Source organism: Rhinoderma darwinii, chromosome 4 (assembly GCF_050947455.1).
Source record: "Rhinoderma darwinii isolate aRhiDar2 chromosome 4, aRhiDar2.hap1, whole genome shotgun sequence".
Lineage (NCBI taxonomy): Eukaryota > Metazoa > Chordata > Amphibia > Anura > Rhinodermatidae > Rhinoderma > Rhinoderma darwinii.
The window spans coordinates 289,329,267-289,348,438 of record NC_134690.1 but is presented as its reverse complement, the minus strand read 5'-3'; the positions used below and the strand labels follow the sequence as shown (position 1 = coordinate 289,348,438).

General features: G+C 42.9%; 1 protein-coding gene across 2 annotated transcripts in view; it reads right to left on the bottom strand.

Annotated features, from left to right (window-relative positions):
• AIG1 (androgen induced 1) overlaps positions 1-19,172 on the bottom strand; it is a 458,548-nt gene that overhangs the window by 64,551 nt on the left and 374,825 nt on the right. For both annotated transcript variants that reach the window (XM_075864339.1, XM_075864338.1), the window contains one exon: positions 6,748-6,863. In XM_075864339.1, the coding sequence (XP_075720454.1) occupies positions 6,748-6,863 (116 nt within the window). The remainder of the gene's footprint in view (positions 1-6,747; positions 6,864-19,172) is intronic.

Below are 19,172 nucleotides of genomic sequence, written 5' to 3'. Positions count from 1 at the left end.
GATAACGGAACAAGAGAACGACTTGGGTATTCTGGTTACAAATAAGCTAAGCAACAGTACTCAATGTCAAGCAGCAGCAGCAAAAGCAAATAGGATTTTAGTGTATATAAAAAGAGCAGTAAAAGCCTACAATTAATTTTAATATTACCCTTCTATACATCCCACATAAGGCCACATCTTGAATCTGGAATTCAGTTTTGGGCTCTAAATTGTAAAAAGGAAATAGGAGAACTGGAGAGGGTTCAAAAGCAGGCGACTAGATAATTAAGTGGGATGGCACGTGTCGCCTACAATGAAAGACCAGAGAAATTGGGCTTGTTCAGCTTGGAAAAAAAGACGCTTTAGAGGTGTGGTCAATAGCACATAATCGGTTCTTTCTCAGGACTCTACAAAGGACTAAAGGGGTCTTACACTAGGCGATTATCATGCAGACGAGCATTCATATAACGCTCATTGCTGATAATTGCCCTTTGTAAAAAGGGCAGCGTTCTGCAGATAAACGAGTAAACGCTCAATCATCTGCTGGTCGTATCGTTTTAAAAAAGTTAAATATTATCTGTAACGAATCGGGGTAGGGAGACGGACAGGTGAGCCCTAATCTACCCGCAACTCAGTCCCTGCCTACTTGCACGGCCCATCCTAAGTGACGGCGTACAACTGGGCGACGGTCCCTACGCTCAATAAGTGAAAGACAGACAACACAAGACAAGGGCACACAGAAGCAAAGGGGGAAGTAGGGGCAGTTGCCCACGGAACACCATGAGCAACAGGCAGTGGTGAACGAGCCGAGTCAAACCAGGAGATTACGTAGTAACAAAATAAGAGCAGGAGAAGAGTCAGACAAGCCAGGGTCAAAAAGTAACAGCGGTCAATAATGTAAATAGCAGGAATCGCAGAGCCAGGAAACAAGACAATCACAGGCAAGGAGCAACTGCAAGTGAGGGTATAAATAGGCCAATGGCGGGAGCAGAACCATCAGGCCAGGCTGTGATAGGTTCTCCCTCAGCCTGCGAACCTGAGTGGTAACAGATCGCGTCACTCTAGCAGACCTTGGAGCTGATGAAGGCTGATTAACCCTGGGCGTCGACACAGAACCTGTGTCTGGCAAATCCATTACAGTACCCCCCTTTTATGAGGGGCCACTGGACCCTTCCTAGGTGGGCCTGGCTTGTTGGGGAACCGAAGATGGAACTTCCTGAGCAATATACCGGCGTGAACATCCCGGGCGGGTACCCAAGTCCTCTCCTCAGGCCCGTATCCTCTCCAATGGACCAGGTACTGGAGGGAGTCTTGGACCATCCTGCTGTCCACAATCTTGGCTACCTCGAATTCTACCCCATCAGGAGTGAGAACAGGAACCGGAGGTTTCCTCGATGTAGGACGGGGAGCAGCTTTTCAAGAGGGAGGCATGGAACACGTTGCGTATCTGAAAAGACGGGGGTAACTCCAGCCGGAAGGAGACAGGGTTGAGGACCTCAATGATTTTGTACGGCCCTATATACCGGGGAGCAAATTTCTTGGACGGAACATTAAGGCGCAAATTTTTAGAAGACAGCCACACCAGATCCCCGACCACAAACAGGGGGTTAGTTGAACGTCTTTTATCTGCCTGAGTCTTTTGGATGCTCTGGGATGCCTCAAGGTTCTTCTGAACCTGGGCCCAGACTGTGCCCAGTTCCCGATGAACGACATCTACCTCGGGATTGTTGGAACCACCAGGTGAAACGGAGGAGAACCGTGCATTAAACCCAAAATTACAGAAGTAGGGAGAGACCCCCGACGAGTTACTGACCCGGTTATTAAGGGAAAATTCGGCAAGGGAAATGAAGGAGACCCAATCATTTTGACAGTCTAAGATAAAACACCTTAAAGGACCAGTGTCACGAAAAAAAATTTTTTTAGATCAATTTGCTTTTAGTGTTTTATTAAACTTTTTTTTTTTTATTTGTGTGTTTGTGTTTTACTTTTTTTTATTTTTTCACTTTTTCTTGTCCATGGGGGCTGCCATTTTTTTTTCCATCTCTGTATGTGTCGATTAACGACACATACAGACATGGAATACGGCACATACAGTCCCATAGTGAATGCGAACGGGGCCCGTTCCATCCACTATGCTGTACGCTGTCTGTGTGGGAACGGCGCAAATTGAACTGTGCGACGTCCGGCGCCATTTTCTTGTGGACCGGAAGTCGCGACCGGACAGTAAGATTACTACTTCCGGTCGCGGCTTCCGGACTTGTGCACTTGGAGCGGAGGTAGCAGACGGAGCGGACGGACCGGAGGGAGCGGCGGCGGCAGGAGCAGGTAAGTTAGGTCTGTGTATGTACGTGTTTTACTGTGTGTTTACTACTGTATGTTAACCTACTACACTGTGTGTTAGCTCAAAAAATGGCGACACACAGTGTAGGAGGTTTGACCGTTCAATCCCCTCGTTTCTCCTGGCACTAGCCAGGATAAAGGAGGGGGGATTCTGAGAGCTCACTAGAGCGAGTGAGTTTTCTCAAATTTTGCAGAATAAAGCAATGTGGTTGCTTTACCACATGCAATGCTGCAATTTTGGGAATTGCTCCATCTAGTGACCAGCGCTGGGAAATATTATAAATTAGAATCTAATTTATAATATTTCCTGACTCGTGAAAAAATTAAAAAAAATTAGAACAATGTTTAATCACCTATACACTAACTGTTTAACTAAAAAAAAAAAAACACATTCCCTTTAAGTATTGTTCTAGAGACTGATTAGTCCTCTCAGTTTGGCCATTAGTTTCAGGATGGAAGGCCGTGGAAATGGAAAGATCAATCTCCAGTTTCTTACAGAAAGCTCTCCAAAACAATGAAACAAATTGTACCCCTCTGTTAGAAACAATATTGACCGGAACCCCATGGAGACGCAGGATGTGTTTGACAAACAAGGTAGCTAACGTCTTGGCATTGGGTAGTTTCTCGAGGGGTACAAAGTGGCACATCTTACTGAAGCGGTCTACTACAACCCACACCACCGACTTGCCTTGGGATGGAGGCAGATCGATGATAAAATCCATCGAGATATGGGTCCAAGGTCTCTGGGGAATGAGCAAAGAATATATTAAGCCCGCTGTAATGACGGGGGTAGGGAAACGGACAAGTGAGCCCTAATTTACCCGCCACTCTGTCCCTGCCTACTTGCAACGACCCGCCCTAGGCGACGGGGTACAACTGGGCGGCGGTCCCTACGCTCAGTAAGTGCACGAGACAAACAGACAAGGGGACACAAAGCAGAGGGAAAGGGGCAGTTGCCCACGGCAACACCGTGAGCAACAAGAGTAGTGAACGAGCCGAGTCAAACCAGGAGTGCACGAGGTACCAAACGCAGAGCAGGAGAGTAGTCAGTAAGCCAAGGTCAGTATGGAGCAGGATCAAATAGTTAGAAGCTGTAGCTGGGCTAGGAAACCACACGAGAAGAATCACAAGCAAAGGAGGAACAGGAAAGGCAGGTATAAATAGACAGAGGGCGGGAGCTAGCTCCGTCTGGCCAGGCTGCGATAGGCTCTCCCACTCCTAAGCCTGCCATCCTGAGTGGTGGAAGATGGAGTCAGTCTCAGAGACATAGACTCAGGTGCAGACTGATTACCTATGGGAGTATACACAGAAGTTGTGCCTGGCAGATCCTTTACACCCGCAGGTCGGGACCTGGGAGTCTTGGACCTAGCACAAATTTCACAAGCGGCGACGTAGGCCTTAACGTCTTTAAGCAACCCAGGCCACCAATAGGTTCAAGAAATGAGGTGCTTGGTACCCAGGATGCCTGGATGGCCAGATAGTGCGGAGTCATGATTCTCCCTGAGCAACCTTAGCCGGGATTGCAGGGGAACAAACAGCTTGTTCTCAGGAAGGTTCTCGGGAGAAGAACCTTGATCAGCCGCAATTTCGGAGACTAAGTCTGAAACCACAGAGGATATGATTATACCTGGTGGCAAAATACAAGCGGGATCCTCCTCAGGAGGAGGGCTGGCCATGAAGCTACGCGACAGAGCATCAGCTTTAATATTTTTCAACCCAGCCCTATAGGTAACCACAAAGTTGAATGTCGTAAAAAACTCCAGGCAGATTCTAGGAAAACCAGATTCTTGTGATCAGTAAGTACTGTTACCTGGAGCCTAGCCCCCTCCAGGAAGTGGCGCCACTCTTCAAATGCCCATTTAATGGCTAAGAGTTCGCGGTTGCCAACGTCATAGTTTCTCTCAGTGGAGGAGAACTTTCTGGAGAAGTAGGCAAAGGGACGGAGATGGGTGAGAGACCTAGTACCCTGGGACAAGACAGCACCCACTCCCACCTCGGGTGCGTCAACCTCCACGATGAATGGCTCCATTTGGTTAGGCTGAATCAGCACTGGGGCAGAGACAAAGCAAAGAAATTACCAATAAATCTCCTGTAATAATTAGCAAACCCCAGGAAGCACTGTACGGCTGGGTTCACACGACCTATTTTCAGACGTAAACGAGGTGTATTATGTCTCATTTTACGTCTGAAAATACGGCTACAATACGTCGGCAAACATCTGCCCATTCATTTGAATGGGTTTGCCGACGTACTGTGCCGACGACCTGTTATTTACGTGTCGTCGTTTGACAGCTGTCAAACGACGACGCGTAAATTGACTGCCTCGTCAAAGAAGTGCAGGACACTTCTTTGCAACGTAATTTGAGCCGTTCTTCATTGAAGTCAATGAAGAGCAGCACAAGATTAAGGGTGTCAAATGCATAATGCGAGGAGGAGCTTTTACGTCTGAAACAACGCAGCTGTTTTCTCCTTAAAACAGTCTCTCTTTTCAGACGTAAAAGACAGTTCTCGTGTGCACATACCCTAAGGCCTTCAGGGAGGCAGGTTGGACCCATTCAGCCACAGCCTGAACCTTGGCAGGGTCCATGCGGAATTCGTTAGGAGTGAGGATTTGACCCAAAAATGGCATCTCCTGCACCCCAAACACACATTTTTCGGTTTTTGCAAAGAGTTTGTTTTCCCAAAGGGCCTGGAGCACCTTCCTGACATGCTCAATGTGGGAGGACCCATCAAGGTACACTATAAGGTACACTATAAGAAATACCCACAGATAGTCTCTTAAAATCTCATTTATGAAATTCTGGAAGACCGCGGGAGCATTACACAACCCAAAGGGCCTGACGAGATATTCGAAATTACCTTCGGGTGTATTAAACGCAGTCTTCCACTCATCCCCCTCTCTGATCCGGATAAGGTTATAAGCCCCCCGAAGATCGAACTTAGAGAACCATTGGGCCCCCTGAACCTGATTGAAGAGATCAGGAATCAAAGGAAGGAGATATTGGTTCCTAACAGTGATCTTATTTAAATTTCGGTAGTCGATGCACGGCCTAAGACCACCATCCTTCTTCGCCACGAAGAAGAAGCCAGCACCTACCGGAGAAGTAGGGGGGCGAATGTAACCCTTGGCCAGACTTTCTTGGATATATTCTCTCATGGCTTCACGTTCAGGACAAGAGAGATTAAATATCCTACCTTTAGGGAGCTTAGCTCCTGGTACGAAATCAATTGCGCAATCGTACTCTCTATGAGGAGGTAACTCTTCAGAGGCCTTTTTAGAAAAGACATCAGCGAAGTCCTGAATAAACTCAGGTATAGTGTTCACCTCCTCAACGAGAGAAACCAAATTGATAGAAAAACATGACGTCATGCATTCATTACCCCATTTAGTAAGATCACCAGTATTCCAGTTAAAAGTGGGATTATGCATCTGCAACCAAGGAAGGCCTAAAATCAAATCGGACGATAACCCCTGTGTCACTAACACAGAACACTGCTCCAAATGAATGGAGCCAACAATGAGTTCAAAAACAGGGGTATGTTGCATAAAATAACCATTAGCAAGCGGAGTGGAGTCTATATCCACTACCGGGACAGGTTTAGGCAAATCAATTACCGTCAGGCCAGGCTGTGATAGGTTCTCCCTCTCCTCAGCCTGCGAGCCTGAGTGGTAACAGATCGCGTCACTCTCGCAGACCTTGGAGCTGATGAAGGCTGATTAACCCCGGGCGTCGACACAGAACTTGTGTCTGGCAAATCGATTACATTATCATTGTCGGGAGCACATCTCCTTGACACGCTGCCGACACGATGATAATGTATAGGGATGAGTATCGGAGCAACAACCGCTCGTCCCCATCCAGGACAGGAGCAAATGGGCGCTGATCAACAATGTTTTGTTGATCGGCACTCGCTGCACCGGCCGAGTGTCGGCCGGTATAAAAGGCCCTTGAGGGGCATTCATTGTGTGTCGAAGAAAGATGTTATAGTTATCAATTTAGGTAAGCGTTTTTTATCGTTAGAATAGTCAAACTATGGAATGCCCTACCCCAAGAGGTAGTAATGGCAGATACTATGTCAGCATTTTAAAAAGAGCTAGATGTTTTTTTTGCTGACTTTGCATTGAGGCTTATAACTAATATATCAATAAATTACATTTAATTGATTGAGAAAGGTTGAACTTGATGGAGCTGTGTCTTTTTTCAACCTATGTAACCATGTAAATTTGGCAGAATCCTTGATTTATATAAAAAAATAAGTACTTATTTAGGAGTGGTCAAAACATGCCTGCTGTGAGATGTTTGGCATTACTTATCTAACTGTATAGCAAATTAAAAAAATTAAAAAGTGTAGGTCTGCAGTAGCCAACATATGGAGTATGTGTTACTATATGTAGATGATACAAAAAAGTCAAAGTAACACTCTTACCACAAAATATAACAAATGGAGAAACCGCAAACTGTTGCAATGCCATTATTTCTTCTTGGATACTGATAATGAGTGGTCCTCATTTCAATTAATATGAAAGGCAGTACAGTAGTATGCTATAAAAAAAGAAAAACATGCGATCATCAGTCAAGAATTTTCAACAACTTCATTTTAAAAAATTACAACAGCAGTTGACATGTGAACGATTGAGAGAACATGGTTAATTTACATAGGGTTAAAGCAGCCATTTGCTTATAAGCCAGGGGGGAAACAATTTAGTATTATGTGATATTATAAGGACTTAACTCATGAAGGGTCATTTAAAGGGAATGAATTATTAGAAAATGACATTAATTATTTAACCCCTTCCCGCCGCAGCCCTTTTTCAGATTTTTATTTTCGTTTTTTCCTCCCTACCTTCCAAAACCAATAATTTTTTTATTTTTCCGTCGATATAGTCCTATGAGGGCTTGATTTTTGCTGGACGAGTTGTAGTTTTTCGTAGCACCATTTATTGTGCCATATAATGTACTAGGAAAAAACTAGGAAAAAAATTATTTGTGGGGTAGAAAATGAAAAAAACAGCGATTCCTCCATGGTTTTTTGTGTGTCATTTTTATGGAATTCACTGTTAATGTTAACTCGCCGAATTCCGAGAGCCATAACTTTTTTATTTTTCCGTCGATTAAGTGGTATGAGGGCTTATTTTTTGCGGGATAAGCTGTAGTTTTTAATGATACAATTTTGGGCTACATGCAACGTTTTTATTTCATTTTTTTGTGGGAGATGAGGTGACCAAAAAATAGAGATTCTGGCGTTTACAAATTTATTTTTTTACGGCGTTCACTGTGCGGGTTAAATAATGATATATTGTAATAATTCAGACTTTCTACGGACGCGGCAATACCAATTATGTTTATTTATTTATTATTAAAGGTTTTTTTTTTTTACTTTTAATTTTTACATAAAAAAAACAACTTTATTTTACTAATTTTTTCTTTTTTTATTAGTCCTCCTAGGGGACTTCAACCAGCAATCGTTAGATCGCTTGCACAATATACTGCAATACTAATGTATTGCAGTATATCGTGATTCTGACAGGCTTCTTTTAAGCCCTGCCGGAGGAGCACAAAGATGGCTGACCTGGGGGCCTTCATTAGGCCCCCAGGCAGCCATAGCAACCATCTCCCCCCCATGATTGCGTTTACTACGTGAGCCCGTTCCATACTTCCCCTACCCGACTTTGGTGTATGGATACGTCAAATGTCGGGAAGGGGTTAAAATCTGTTTTTTTTTAATCATAAACATTAAAAATTGTGTCATTATATTTTCTTCAAAAATGCTAGTGCTGTGTTTGTGCAATAATTTTTTTTTTATAAATCTAGAAATATTACTTTAATTTTTACACTGGCCACTAGAACAGACACAATAGGCGGGCGTTTCCTGTTTTCTGTAGCTCACTTGTCAGATTGGTATGCTATTGCATTGCTGGAGGCCTAGATAAGGCAGGATAGTAAAGGCCAAAAATGGGCCATGAAAACCAACGAGACAGCTCGTTGATCGGCATGTGTTTGTTCCTTTCATAAGGAGCAATTATTGTTTATTCATCTGACACCCAAGACTAACGGACAGGAACAGCGATCGTGCGGTTACAGAAGCCTGTAAAAATAACAATATACTGCAATACATTAGTATTGCAGTATATTGTACCAGCGATCCAATGATCGCTGGTTCAAGTCCCCTAAGGGGACTAATAAAATGTGTAGAAAAATGAAAGTTATTAGTAGTGAGTTATGGCTCTAAGAGTGAAAAACGAAAATAAGAAAGCAAAAAAAATGGATCAGTCCTGAAAGGGTTAATTCATTTCTAATGAACAAAAAATTATGACCACATGTGGGGTATTTCCGTACTCGGGAGAAATTGCTTTACAACAATTGGTTGTTTTTTTCTCCTTTATCCCTTGTGAAAATGAGAAAATGAAACATTTTAGTGGATAAAAATTGTGATATTCATTTTCGCGGCCTAATTCTAAGAAATTCTGCAAAAAAACCCATGGGGTCTAAACTCACTATACCCCTAGAAAAATTCCTTGAGGGGTGTTTCCAAAATAGGGTAACTTTGGAGGTTTCCACTGTTTTGGTCCCTCCAGGGCATTACAAACGCGACATGGCACCGAAAACCATTCCAGCAAAATCTGTGCTCCAAAATCCAAATGGCGCTCCTTCCCTTCTGAGCCCTGCTGTGGGTCCAATCAGCAGTTTATTACCAAATATGGGGCATTGCCGTAATCGGGAGACATTGCTTTACAAATGTTTGGGTGCATTTTCTTCATTATTCCGTGTAAATATTAAAAATTTCTATGTTTTTTCAGAAAAACAGTAGATTTTAATTTTTACAGACTAATTCCAATATATTTAGCGAAAAACCTGTGTGGTCAAAATGCAAACTATACCCCTAGATAAATTCCTTGAGATGTGTAGTTTCTAAAATGGGGTCACTTTTGGGGGGTTTCCCTGTTTTGGTTCCTCCAGGGCGTTGCAAACGCGACGTGTCACCGAAAACCAATCCAGCAAAATCCGTGCTCCAAAATCCAAATTTCGCTCCTTCCTTTCTGAGCCCTGCTGTGGATCCAATCAGCAGTTTATTACCACATATGGGGCATTGCCGTAATCAGGAGGGTGCATTTTCTTAGTTATTCCTCGTAAATATTAAAAATGTCTATGTTTTTTCAGAAAAACAGTCGTTTTTAATTTTTACAGACTAATTCCAATATATTTAGTGAAAAACCTGTGCGGTCAAAATGATAAATATACCCCTAGATAAATTCCTTGAGAGGTGTTCTTTCCAAAATGGGGTTACTTTTGGGGTGTTTCCACTGTTTTGGCATCACAAGACCTCTTCAAACCTGACAAGGTGCCTAAAATATATTCTAAAAAAAAGGAGGCCCAAAATACACTGGGTGCTCCTTTGCTTCTGAGGCCTGTGTTTCAGTCCATTAGCACACTAGGGCCACATGTGGGATATTTCTAAAAACTGCAGAATCTGGGCAATAATATATTGAGTTGCATTTTTCGGGTAAAATCTTCTGTGTTACAAAGTTTTTTTTTTATTAGAAATGAATTTCGGCAAAAAAATAAAATTTGTAAATTTCACCTCTACTTTGCTTTAATTCCTGTGAAATGCCTAAAAAGTTAAAACACTTTGTGAATGCTGATTTGAATACCTTGAGGTCCCTGAAAAAATGGCCTTTTGAAATTTTCTTTCAAATATGAGAAATTGCTGCTAAAGTTCTAAGCCTTGTAACGTCCTAGAAAAATAAAAGAACGTTCAAAAAACGATGCAAACATAAAGTAGACATATGGGAAATGTTAACTAGTAACTATTTTGGTGGTATTACTATCTGTTTTACAAGCAGATACGTTAAAATTTAGAAAAATGCTAATTTTTGCTAATTTTTTCTAAATTTTGGTGTTTTTCAGAAATAAATACCTAAATTATCAATCAAATTTTTTCACTAACATAAAGTACAACATGTCACGAGAAAATAATCTCATAATCGCTTGGATAGGTAAAAGAATTCCGATGTTATTACCACATAAAGTAACACATGTCTGATTTGAAAAAATTGGCTGTGTCCTGAAGGCCAAAACAGGCTGGGTCCTGAAGGGGTTAATGAACTGAAGCACCAGCCTCAGAATCTTAGGAGCACCTAGTGGATTTCGGGGCCCTCTTTTTTTATTAGAATATATTTTAGGCATCATGTCAGGTTTGAAGAAGTTTTGTGGTGCCAAAACAGTGGAAATCCCCCCAAAAAGACACTATTTTGCTAACTACACCCCTCAAGGAATTTATCAAGGGGTATTGTGAGCATTTTAGCCCCAGAGCCTTTTTTGCTGTATTTAGTGGAATTAGGATGTAAAAATGTAAATCGAAATTTTTTCCAACAAAATGTAGAAATCTTCATGAAGGAGAAAAAGCACCTCAACATTTGAAAAGCAATTTCTCCCGATTACAGCAATACCCCATGTGTGGTAATAAACTGTGGTTTGAGCTCAGAAGGGAAGGCACACCATTTGGTGGAAATATGATGTGAAATTGAAAATTAGATTTTTTTCTGACAAAAAGTGGATATTTTACATTTTTACAAGGAAAAAAGGAGAAAAACCGCCTCAACATTTGAAAAGCTATTTTTCCTGATTACAGCAATACCCCACATGTGGTAATAAACTGTTGTTTGGACACATGGCAGGACCCAGAAGGGAAGTAGTACCATTTGGCTTTTGGAGCTGGTTTTCGGGTGTCATGTTGCATTTACAAAGCCCCTGAGTGAATCCCCAAAAGTGACCTAATTTGGGAAACTAAAGCACTCAAGGAATTTATCGAGGAGTAAAGTGAGCATTTAGACCCCACAGGTTTTTTTTGCTGAATTTAGTGGAATTAGGCCGTGAAAATGAATATCAAAATTTTTTCCACTAAAACGTTGACATTTTTCATTTCTACAATTGTTAAAGGAGAAAAAGCACCCCAACATTTGTAAGGCTATCTCTCCCGAGTACGACAATATCCCACATGTGGTTATAAATTGATGTTCGGATAAAATCAGTGGAAACCTCCCAAAGTGAACCCATTTGGGAAACTATAACCCTGAAGGAATTTATGTGGGGGTATAGTGAGCATTTTGACCCCACGGTCGTTTAGCTGAATTTTGTGGAATTATGCTGTGCAATTGAAAATAAAATTTCTGACAAAATTTGGAAATTTTCAATTTTTATAAGGAATAAAAGGGGAAAAAGCACCCCAACATTTGAAAAGCAATTTTTTCTGATTAAGGCAATACCCCATATGGGGTCATAAACTGCTGTTTGGACACACAGCAGGGCTCAGAAAGGCAGGAGCGCTATTTGGCATGCAGATTTTGTGGAATTCAGTTTTGGGTTGCATTTATAAAACTTCTTACCAGAGTACAGTGTAAGCTCCCAAGAAGTGACCCCTTTTTGAAACTACACCCCTCAAGGCAGTTAGCATTTGTCAAGACATCTGACAGGGCTCTGAATTAAGGAGCACCATGCGCCATTGAGGTTTATTTTGGTGATTTTCACAGCATTGGCCCACAATTACAGGGCTCTGAGGTCAAGCAGTAAAACAAACCCCCAAGTAGTGACCCCTATTTTGGAAACGACACCCTTTAAGGAATTTTGAGGGGTGTAGTGAGCATTTGACCCCACAGGTGTTTTTTCATTAGAAATGAATGCGCAGCGGACGGTGCAAAGTGAAAATTGCAATTTTTGTGCACAATATGTGGTGCCCAGTTTGTGCCACTGATGACAAATAACTTGTAAAATGTTAATCGGGTTCTCCCAGGTATGGCATTGCCATATATGTGGACGTAAACTGCTGTTTGGGCACACTGTAGGGTTCAGAATGGAGGGAGCGCCATTTCGCTTTTGGAGCGCATATTTTGCTTGGTAGTAGTTCTGCTTGGGGTTTTACTGGTATTTTAGTTTATAACGTGGCGGCATATGTAAGCTGTGCAGTGTACATCAGGGCATAATAAGAGGGTATAATGATGCGGTAAATAAATAATAATTCATGGATGTGTGGCTAGTGTAGCACTGATAAATGGTGCCCGTTCTGATCTGCCAGCTCTAGGAAAATTCCTGGTTGTTCCAAACTTCTTACATTTGAGAATTATGGAGTCCACTGTGCTCTTGTAAACTTTCTATGCAAGAATTTTTTTTGTAACCCTTCTCCAGATCTGTTCCTCCACACAATCCTGTCTATGTACTTTACAAGTAGTTCTTTCCTCCTCATGGCTTGGTTTTTGCTCTGATATGCATTGTCGACTGTTAGACCTTAAATAGATGTAATGGCCGCGGTCACAGATATGAACAGCGATGTCTGGGGCTTCCAAAGAGCCGGAGTCCCATGCAGAGCGCTAGTACAGGCTCTGCTCCGGGACTCTGTGGAATTCCCTGACATCGCTGTCCATATATGGACAGTGTGTCAGGGTCTTCCCCAGAGCGGAGTCCTGGGCAGAGCGCTAGTATCGGCTCTGCTCCGGGACTCTGTCGAATTCCCTGACATCGATATCCATGTTTGGACACACGATGTCTGGGGTTTCCCCAGAGCCAGAGTCCCGTGCAGATCGCTAATATAGGCTATGCTCATATATGGACAGTGTGTCAGGGTCTTCCTCAGAGCGGAGTCCCGGGCAGAGCGCTAGTATAGGCTCTGCTCCGGGACTCTGTGGAATTCTCTGACATCACTGTCCATATATGGACAGTGTGTCAGGGTCTTCCCCAGAGCGGAGACCCGGGCAGAGCGCTAGTATCGGCTCTGCTCCAGGACTCTGTGGAATTCCCTGACATCGGTGTCCATACATCAACAATGATGTCAGGGGCTTCCCCAGAGCAGGAGTCCCAGTGATGTCAGGAGCACAGCTGGACTCCCAGGAAGAGCCTACTTGCGCTCTACCCGGGACTCCAGCTCTGGGGTTGCCCCTGATATCTCTGTCCATATATGGACAGTGATGTCAGGAGCAGAGCTGGAATCCCAGGCAGAGTGCTAGAAGTGGCTCTGCTCCGGGACTCCAGCTCTGGGCAAGCCCCTGAGATCACTGTGGCAGCATCTGCGGAGGGCACTGTGGCAGCATCTGCGAAGGGCACTGTGGCAGCATCTGCGGAGGGCACTGTGGCAGCATCTACGGAGGGCACTGTGGCAGCATCTATGGAGGGCACTGTGGCAGCATCTACAGAGGACACTGTGGCAGCATCTACAGAGGGCACTGTGGCAGCATCTACAGAGGGCACTGTGGCAGCATCTACAGAGGGCACAGTGGCAGTATGTACAGAGGACACTGTGGCATTATCTAGGGGTGTGTTGCATTATCTACAGAGGGCACTGTGGCATTATCTACAGAGGGCACTGTTGCATCATCTAGGGGTGTGTTGCATTATCTACAGAGGGCACTGTGGAATTATCTACAGAGGGCACTGTGGCAACATCTGCAGAGGACTCTGTGGCAGCATCTACAGAGGGCACTGCGGCAGCATCCTCAGAGGGCACTGCGGCAGCATCCACAGAGGGCACTGTGGCAGCATCCACAGAGGGCACTGGGGCAGCATCTGCCGAGGGCACTGTGACACTATCTAAAAAGGGGCTGCCCAATCCTGACATGTGAGTCTGCCAAACGCTGCCAACTGAGCCGCCGGACTGCATTTTGCGACACTTAAACTGGAAAACTGGATTGTTGAAATAAGCATGTGGAGAAATATCTCAAATTTTAAACCTAGCGGTATTATTATAGTAATGTAGTATTATTATAATAATGCAGTGTTATTATTATAGTAATGTAGTATTATTCTTATAGTAATATAGTGTTACAGTGGTTCAAATAACGAATTGATTAACAATAATTTTGTTATGTATCAAATTTGAAAGCAATGCGGCCCGTCAACTTCCCATTTTTTCTATATGCGGCCCACTTACCCGGCCGAGTTTGAGACCCCTGGTATAGAGGAAGGATTATTTATAAAACTTAGCTTTTAGTAAGCTTAAATAAAACATGGAACACCACATCTACTTTTGTGAAACATGTACTGACATACAAACATATAAATATCAAAGAGGCAGCGGTATATATCACTATGCTTTGTGGACAGTGTTACATCCTAGCATGCTTTGTCTTGTAGTACTGCTGTACACTGTATCTGTCCTATCTATTATCAGGTCTGCACCTGATAGACTATCTCAAAGCCGGATAACCTAATCTGCCTAAGTTAAATTCTGTGTGCAGTGAGCAAATCCACCTCCTACGCGTTTCACCCTATTCTGGGTTCGTCAGGGAGACGTCAGAAGTATATGTGATCTGACTCATTGGTGTTTGGCAGTGGCCACTGCCAAACACCAATGAGTCAGATAACATATGCTCCTGAATGCAGACCTGATAATAGATAGGACAGATACAGTGTACAGCAGTACTATAAGACAAAGCATGCTAGGATGTAACACTGTCCACAAAGCATAGTGATATATACCGCTGCCTCTTTGATATTTATATGTTTGTATGTCAGTACATGTTTCACAAAAGAACATGTGATGTTCCATGTTTTATTCAAGATTAATAAAAGCTAAGTTTTATAAACAATCCTTCCTCTATATTATATTATAATTGAAATTGGAAGGAACTAACGGGAACCAGCCTGTCAGTCGATATCTGGGAACGTTATAGAAGATGTTGTTTTAGCTAAAAAAGAAAACAATGTCCACAAGGAATAAAGAAGAACAAGCACCCAAACATTTGTAAAGCAACTTTTCCAGAGTATGGAAATACCTCATATGTGGTCATAAACTGCTGTTTGGGCACACGGCAGAGCTCAGAAGTGAAGGAGCGTAATTTGGCTTTTTGACTACAGATTTTGCTGGATTGGTTTCTTGGCACCATGTCGCTTTTGCAAAGCCCCTGTGGGACCAAAACCGTGAAAACTACCCAAAAGTTACTCCATTTTTGATACTACACCCCTTGAGGAATTCATCTAGGGGTGTAGAGAGCATTTTGACCCCACAGATGTTTCATACATTTTATTAGAATTGGGCAGTGAAAATAAAAATGAATACATTTTTTCCAATAAGACATAGCTTTAGCTCAAAATTTTTAAAATTTCTCAACAAATAAAGGGAGAAAAAGCACAACAACATTTGTAAAGCAATGTCTCCTGAGTACGGCAATACCCCATATGTGGTCATAAACTGCTGTTTGGGCACATAGTATGGCTCAGATGGGAAGGAGCGCCATTTGGCTTTTGGAGTGCACATTTTACTGGATTGGTTTCTTGGATCTAGGTCGCATTTGCAAAGCCCCTGTGGGACTAAAACAGTGGAAAACCCCAAGAAGTGACCCCGTTTTGCAAACTACACCCCTCAAGGTATTCACCTGGGGGTGTAGTGATTATGTTAACCCTGCAGGTGGTTAATGGCAGGAATTGGAGCTAGCTCCGGTTCCTGCCGTTACAGCAATGTGTCAGCTGTAACATACAGCGGACACCCGCCGCTGATGACACGGGCTCGCGCCATCTTTTGAAGTCGGTACCGGTAGCCTTTTAGGGCCACCTCCGAGTGGGGCCTGGAAGGCTTCCATACTAGGCAGGCCGGGAGGCCAGTTTTAGGCCTCTGGGTGCCATTGCTGCGGTGGCGATTAGCTGCAAATGCAAACACCTTAAATGCAGCGATCGATTTTGACCGCTGGATTTAAGGGATTAATAGCGGAGATCGGAGCTAACTTCGGTCTCCGCCATTACAGCAGGATGTCAGCTGTAATATACAGCTGACACACGGGGATGACGGCACGGACTTAGCTTCTGAGCCCGTGTCATCCATTTATCTTAAGTATATGAAAATAGCGGGAAGCACTAGCTTTCCATGACGTATACTTACGACAAATGTTGGGAAGGAGTTAAAAAAGGGTTCCCCTCCATCTTTCATCTATAATACACTCGTGAACCGTGTCCAAACCTTGCAACATTATTCCTGCTTTATCTTAGCCATTTGACCCAAGATTGGAGTAGCTAGGGGGGAGGGGCAGGCACGGCATGTGCCCCGGGCGCAACTAAGAGGGAAGGTAGGGGGGTCCATGACTGCGGCCTGCTGCCTCTCTGAGGTGGCGGCGGCGGCGCAACTGAAACCAGCCGCCACCCCCTCCTGCACTTTAATTGTACCTGTGATTATATCACGCCGCTTGCCTCTATGAAAGGCGCTGATTGGCAGGGCAGAACTACTTGCCCTGTCAATCAACGCCTTTCAACAACGCAAGCCCCATCAGAACTATTATTGAACAAATCTCCTAATGATAACGGATTTTTTTTAGAAGTAAAAAACTCAAAATGCACTGTTTCAAACTATTATGCACAACAGAGATCAAAACATTTGAAAGGTTGTAAAGAGAACTAAAATGGTAATTTGTTGAATTTGCAGCATCAGGAGGTCATATTTACAGAAATCAAAAGCTCTTTCAATCAAAAAAAACTTAACAGGCCAAGTTACATGTTAACATAGGACCCCTTCTTTGATATCACCTTCACTATTCTTGCATCCATTGAATTTGTGAGTATTTGGACAGTTTCTGCATGAATATCTTTGCAGGATGTCAGAATAGCCTACCAGAGCTTCTGTTTTGATGTGAACTGCCTGCCACCCTCATAGATATTTTGCTTGAGGATGTTCAATAGGGTTGAGGTCAGGGGAACATGGGGGCCACACCATGAGTTTCTCCCCTTTTATGCCCATAGCAGCCAATGACACAGAGGTATTCTTTGCAGCATGAGATGGTGCATTGTCATGCATGAAGATAATTTTGCTACGGAAGGCACGGCTCTTCTTTTTGTACCATGGAAGAAAGTGGTCAGTCATAAACTCTACGTACTTTGCAGAGGTCATTTTCACACCGTCAGGGACCCTAAACATGACTCCGCCACCTCCTTGCTGACGTCGCAGCCTTGTTGGGACATGGTGGCCATTCACCAACCATTCACTACTCCATCCATCTGGACCATCCAGGGTTGCACAGCACTCATCAGTAAACAACACGGTATGAAAATTAGTCTTCATGTATTTCGGAGCCCACTGCAACCGTTTCTGCTTGTGAGCATTGTTTAGGGGTGGCCGAATAATAGCTTTATGCACACTTGCAAACCTTTGGAGGATCCTACACCTTGAGGCTCGCGGGACTCCAGAGGCACCAGTGGCTTCAAATACCTGTTTGCTGCTTTGCAATGGGATTTTAGCAGCTGCTCCTCCTAATCCTATTAATTTGTCTGGCAGAAACCTTCCTCATTATGCCTTTATCTGAACTAACCCGTCTGTGCTTTGAATCAGCCACAAATCTTTTCACAGTACAATGATCACGCTTAAGTTTTCTTGAAATATCCAATGTTTTCATACCTTGTCCAAGGTAGTGCACTATTTCACGCTTTTCGGCAGCAGAGAGATCCTTTTTCTTTCCCATATTGCTTGAAACCTGTGGCCTGCTCAATAATGTGGAACGCCCCTCTTAAGTAGTTTTCCTTTGATTGGGCACAACTGGCAAACTAATTATCACAGGTGTCTGAGATTGATTACAATGATCCAAAGAGCCCTAAGACACAATACAATCCATGAGTTTAATTGAAAAACTAATAATTAAATGTTTATGACACTTAAATCCAATGTGCATAATAATTTGGAACACGGTGTCTGTGTGGCACTATCTACAGGGGGCTACATGTGTGGCACTATCTACAGGGAGACTACTTGTGGGGCACTATCTACAGAGGGGGCTATATGTTGGTCACTATATAGAGGTGGAGCTATATGTAGGGCACTATCTAAAGCGGGGCTATATGTGGGGCACTATCTACAAGGGGTGCAATATGTGGGGCACTATCTACAGGGGGCTGTATTTGGGGCACTATCTACAGGGGGATGTATGTGGGGCACTATCTACAGGGGCTCTGTGGGGGGGTCACTATCTACAGGGGGATCTATGAAGGGCACTATCTACAGGGGATACGGTGTGTGTTTGGGACACAGTGTATGGCACTATTATATTTAGGGGCACAGTGTCTGGCACCAGGAGAATTTTATCTTTGTTTATAGGTGCAGAAATGTTTGAAAAGTGAGAAGCTAAAGGCATCTGAGCGGCAAACTGCAGAAATGGGCTGTGGCCAGGAGAAGTTGTCATAGATGTCTGGACCGATCTAGAAGAAAAGAGAAAAACGAACAACTAGAATCTGATGTTACCTGTGTGACACTTAATGTAAATGTTTATTCCGCCTCTAATCTGTACTGTAGTCACTGTATGATCTGCAGCGAAATGATGGGTGGTATGATTTTTTTTGGGGTGAAACAACATCTCCCAGCATATCCTTACTATTGTTCGGGCCATGCTGGGAGCTGTATACAATTCAGTGCAAACCCATACGGCAGGGGTTGCACTAAATTCAGCTGTATTTGTGCTGGTGTTGTATTTATGTATGGAGCTTAGTTCTGGTACTGTATATATATATATATATATATATATATATATATATATATATATATATTTATATTGAGCTTTGTTCTTGTGCTGTATATATGTACTGAGCTTGGTTCTGGTACCATATATATAATGTATTTTTTTAGTTTTTTTAGCTTAGTTCTGGTGCTGTGTGTATATATATATATATATATATATATATATGTGCATATATATATATATATATATATATGTGTGTGTGTGTGTGTATATATATATATATATATATGTGTGTGTGTATATATATATATGTGTGTATGTGCGTGTATATATATATATATATGTGTGTGTGTGTGTATATATATATATATGTGTATATATATATATATATATATATATATATGTGCATATATATATGTGTGTGTATATATATATATAT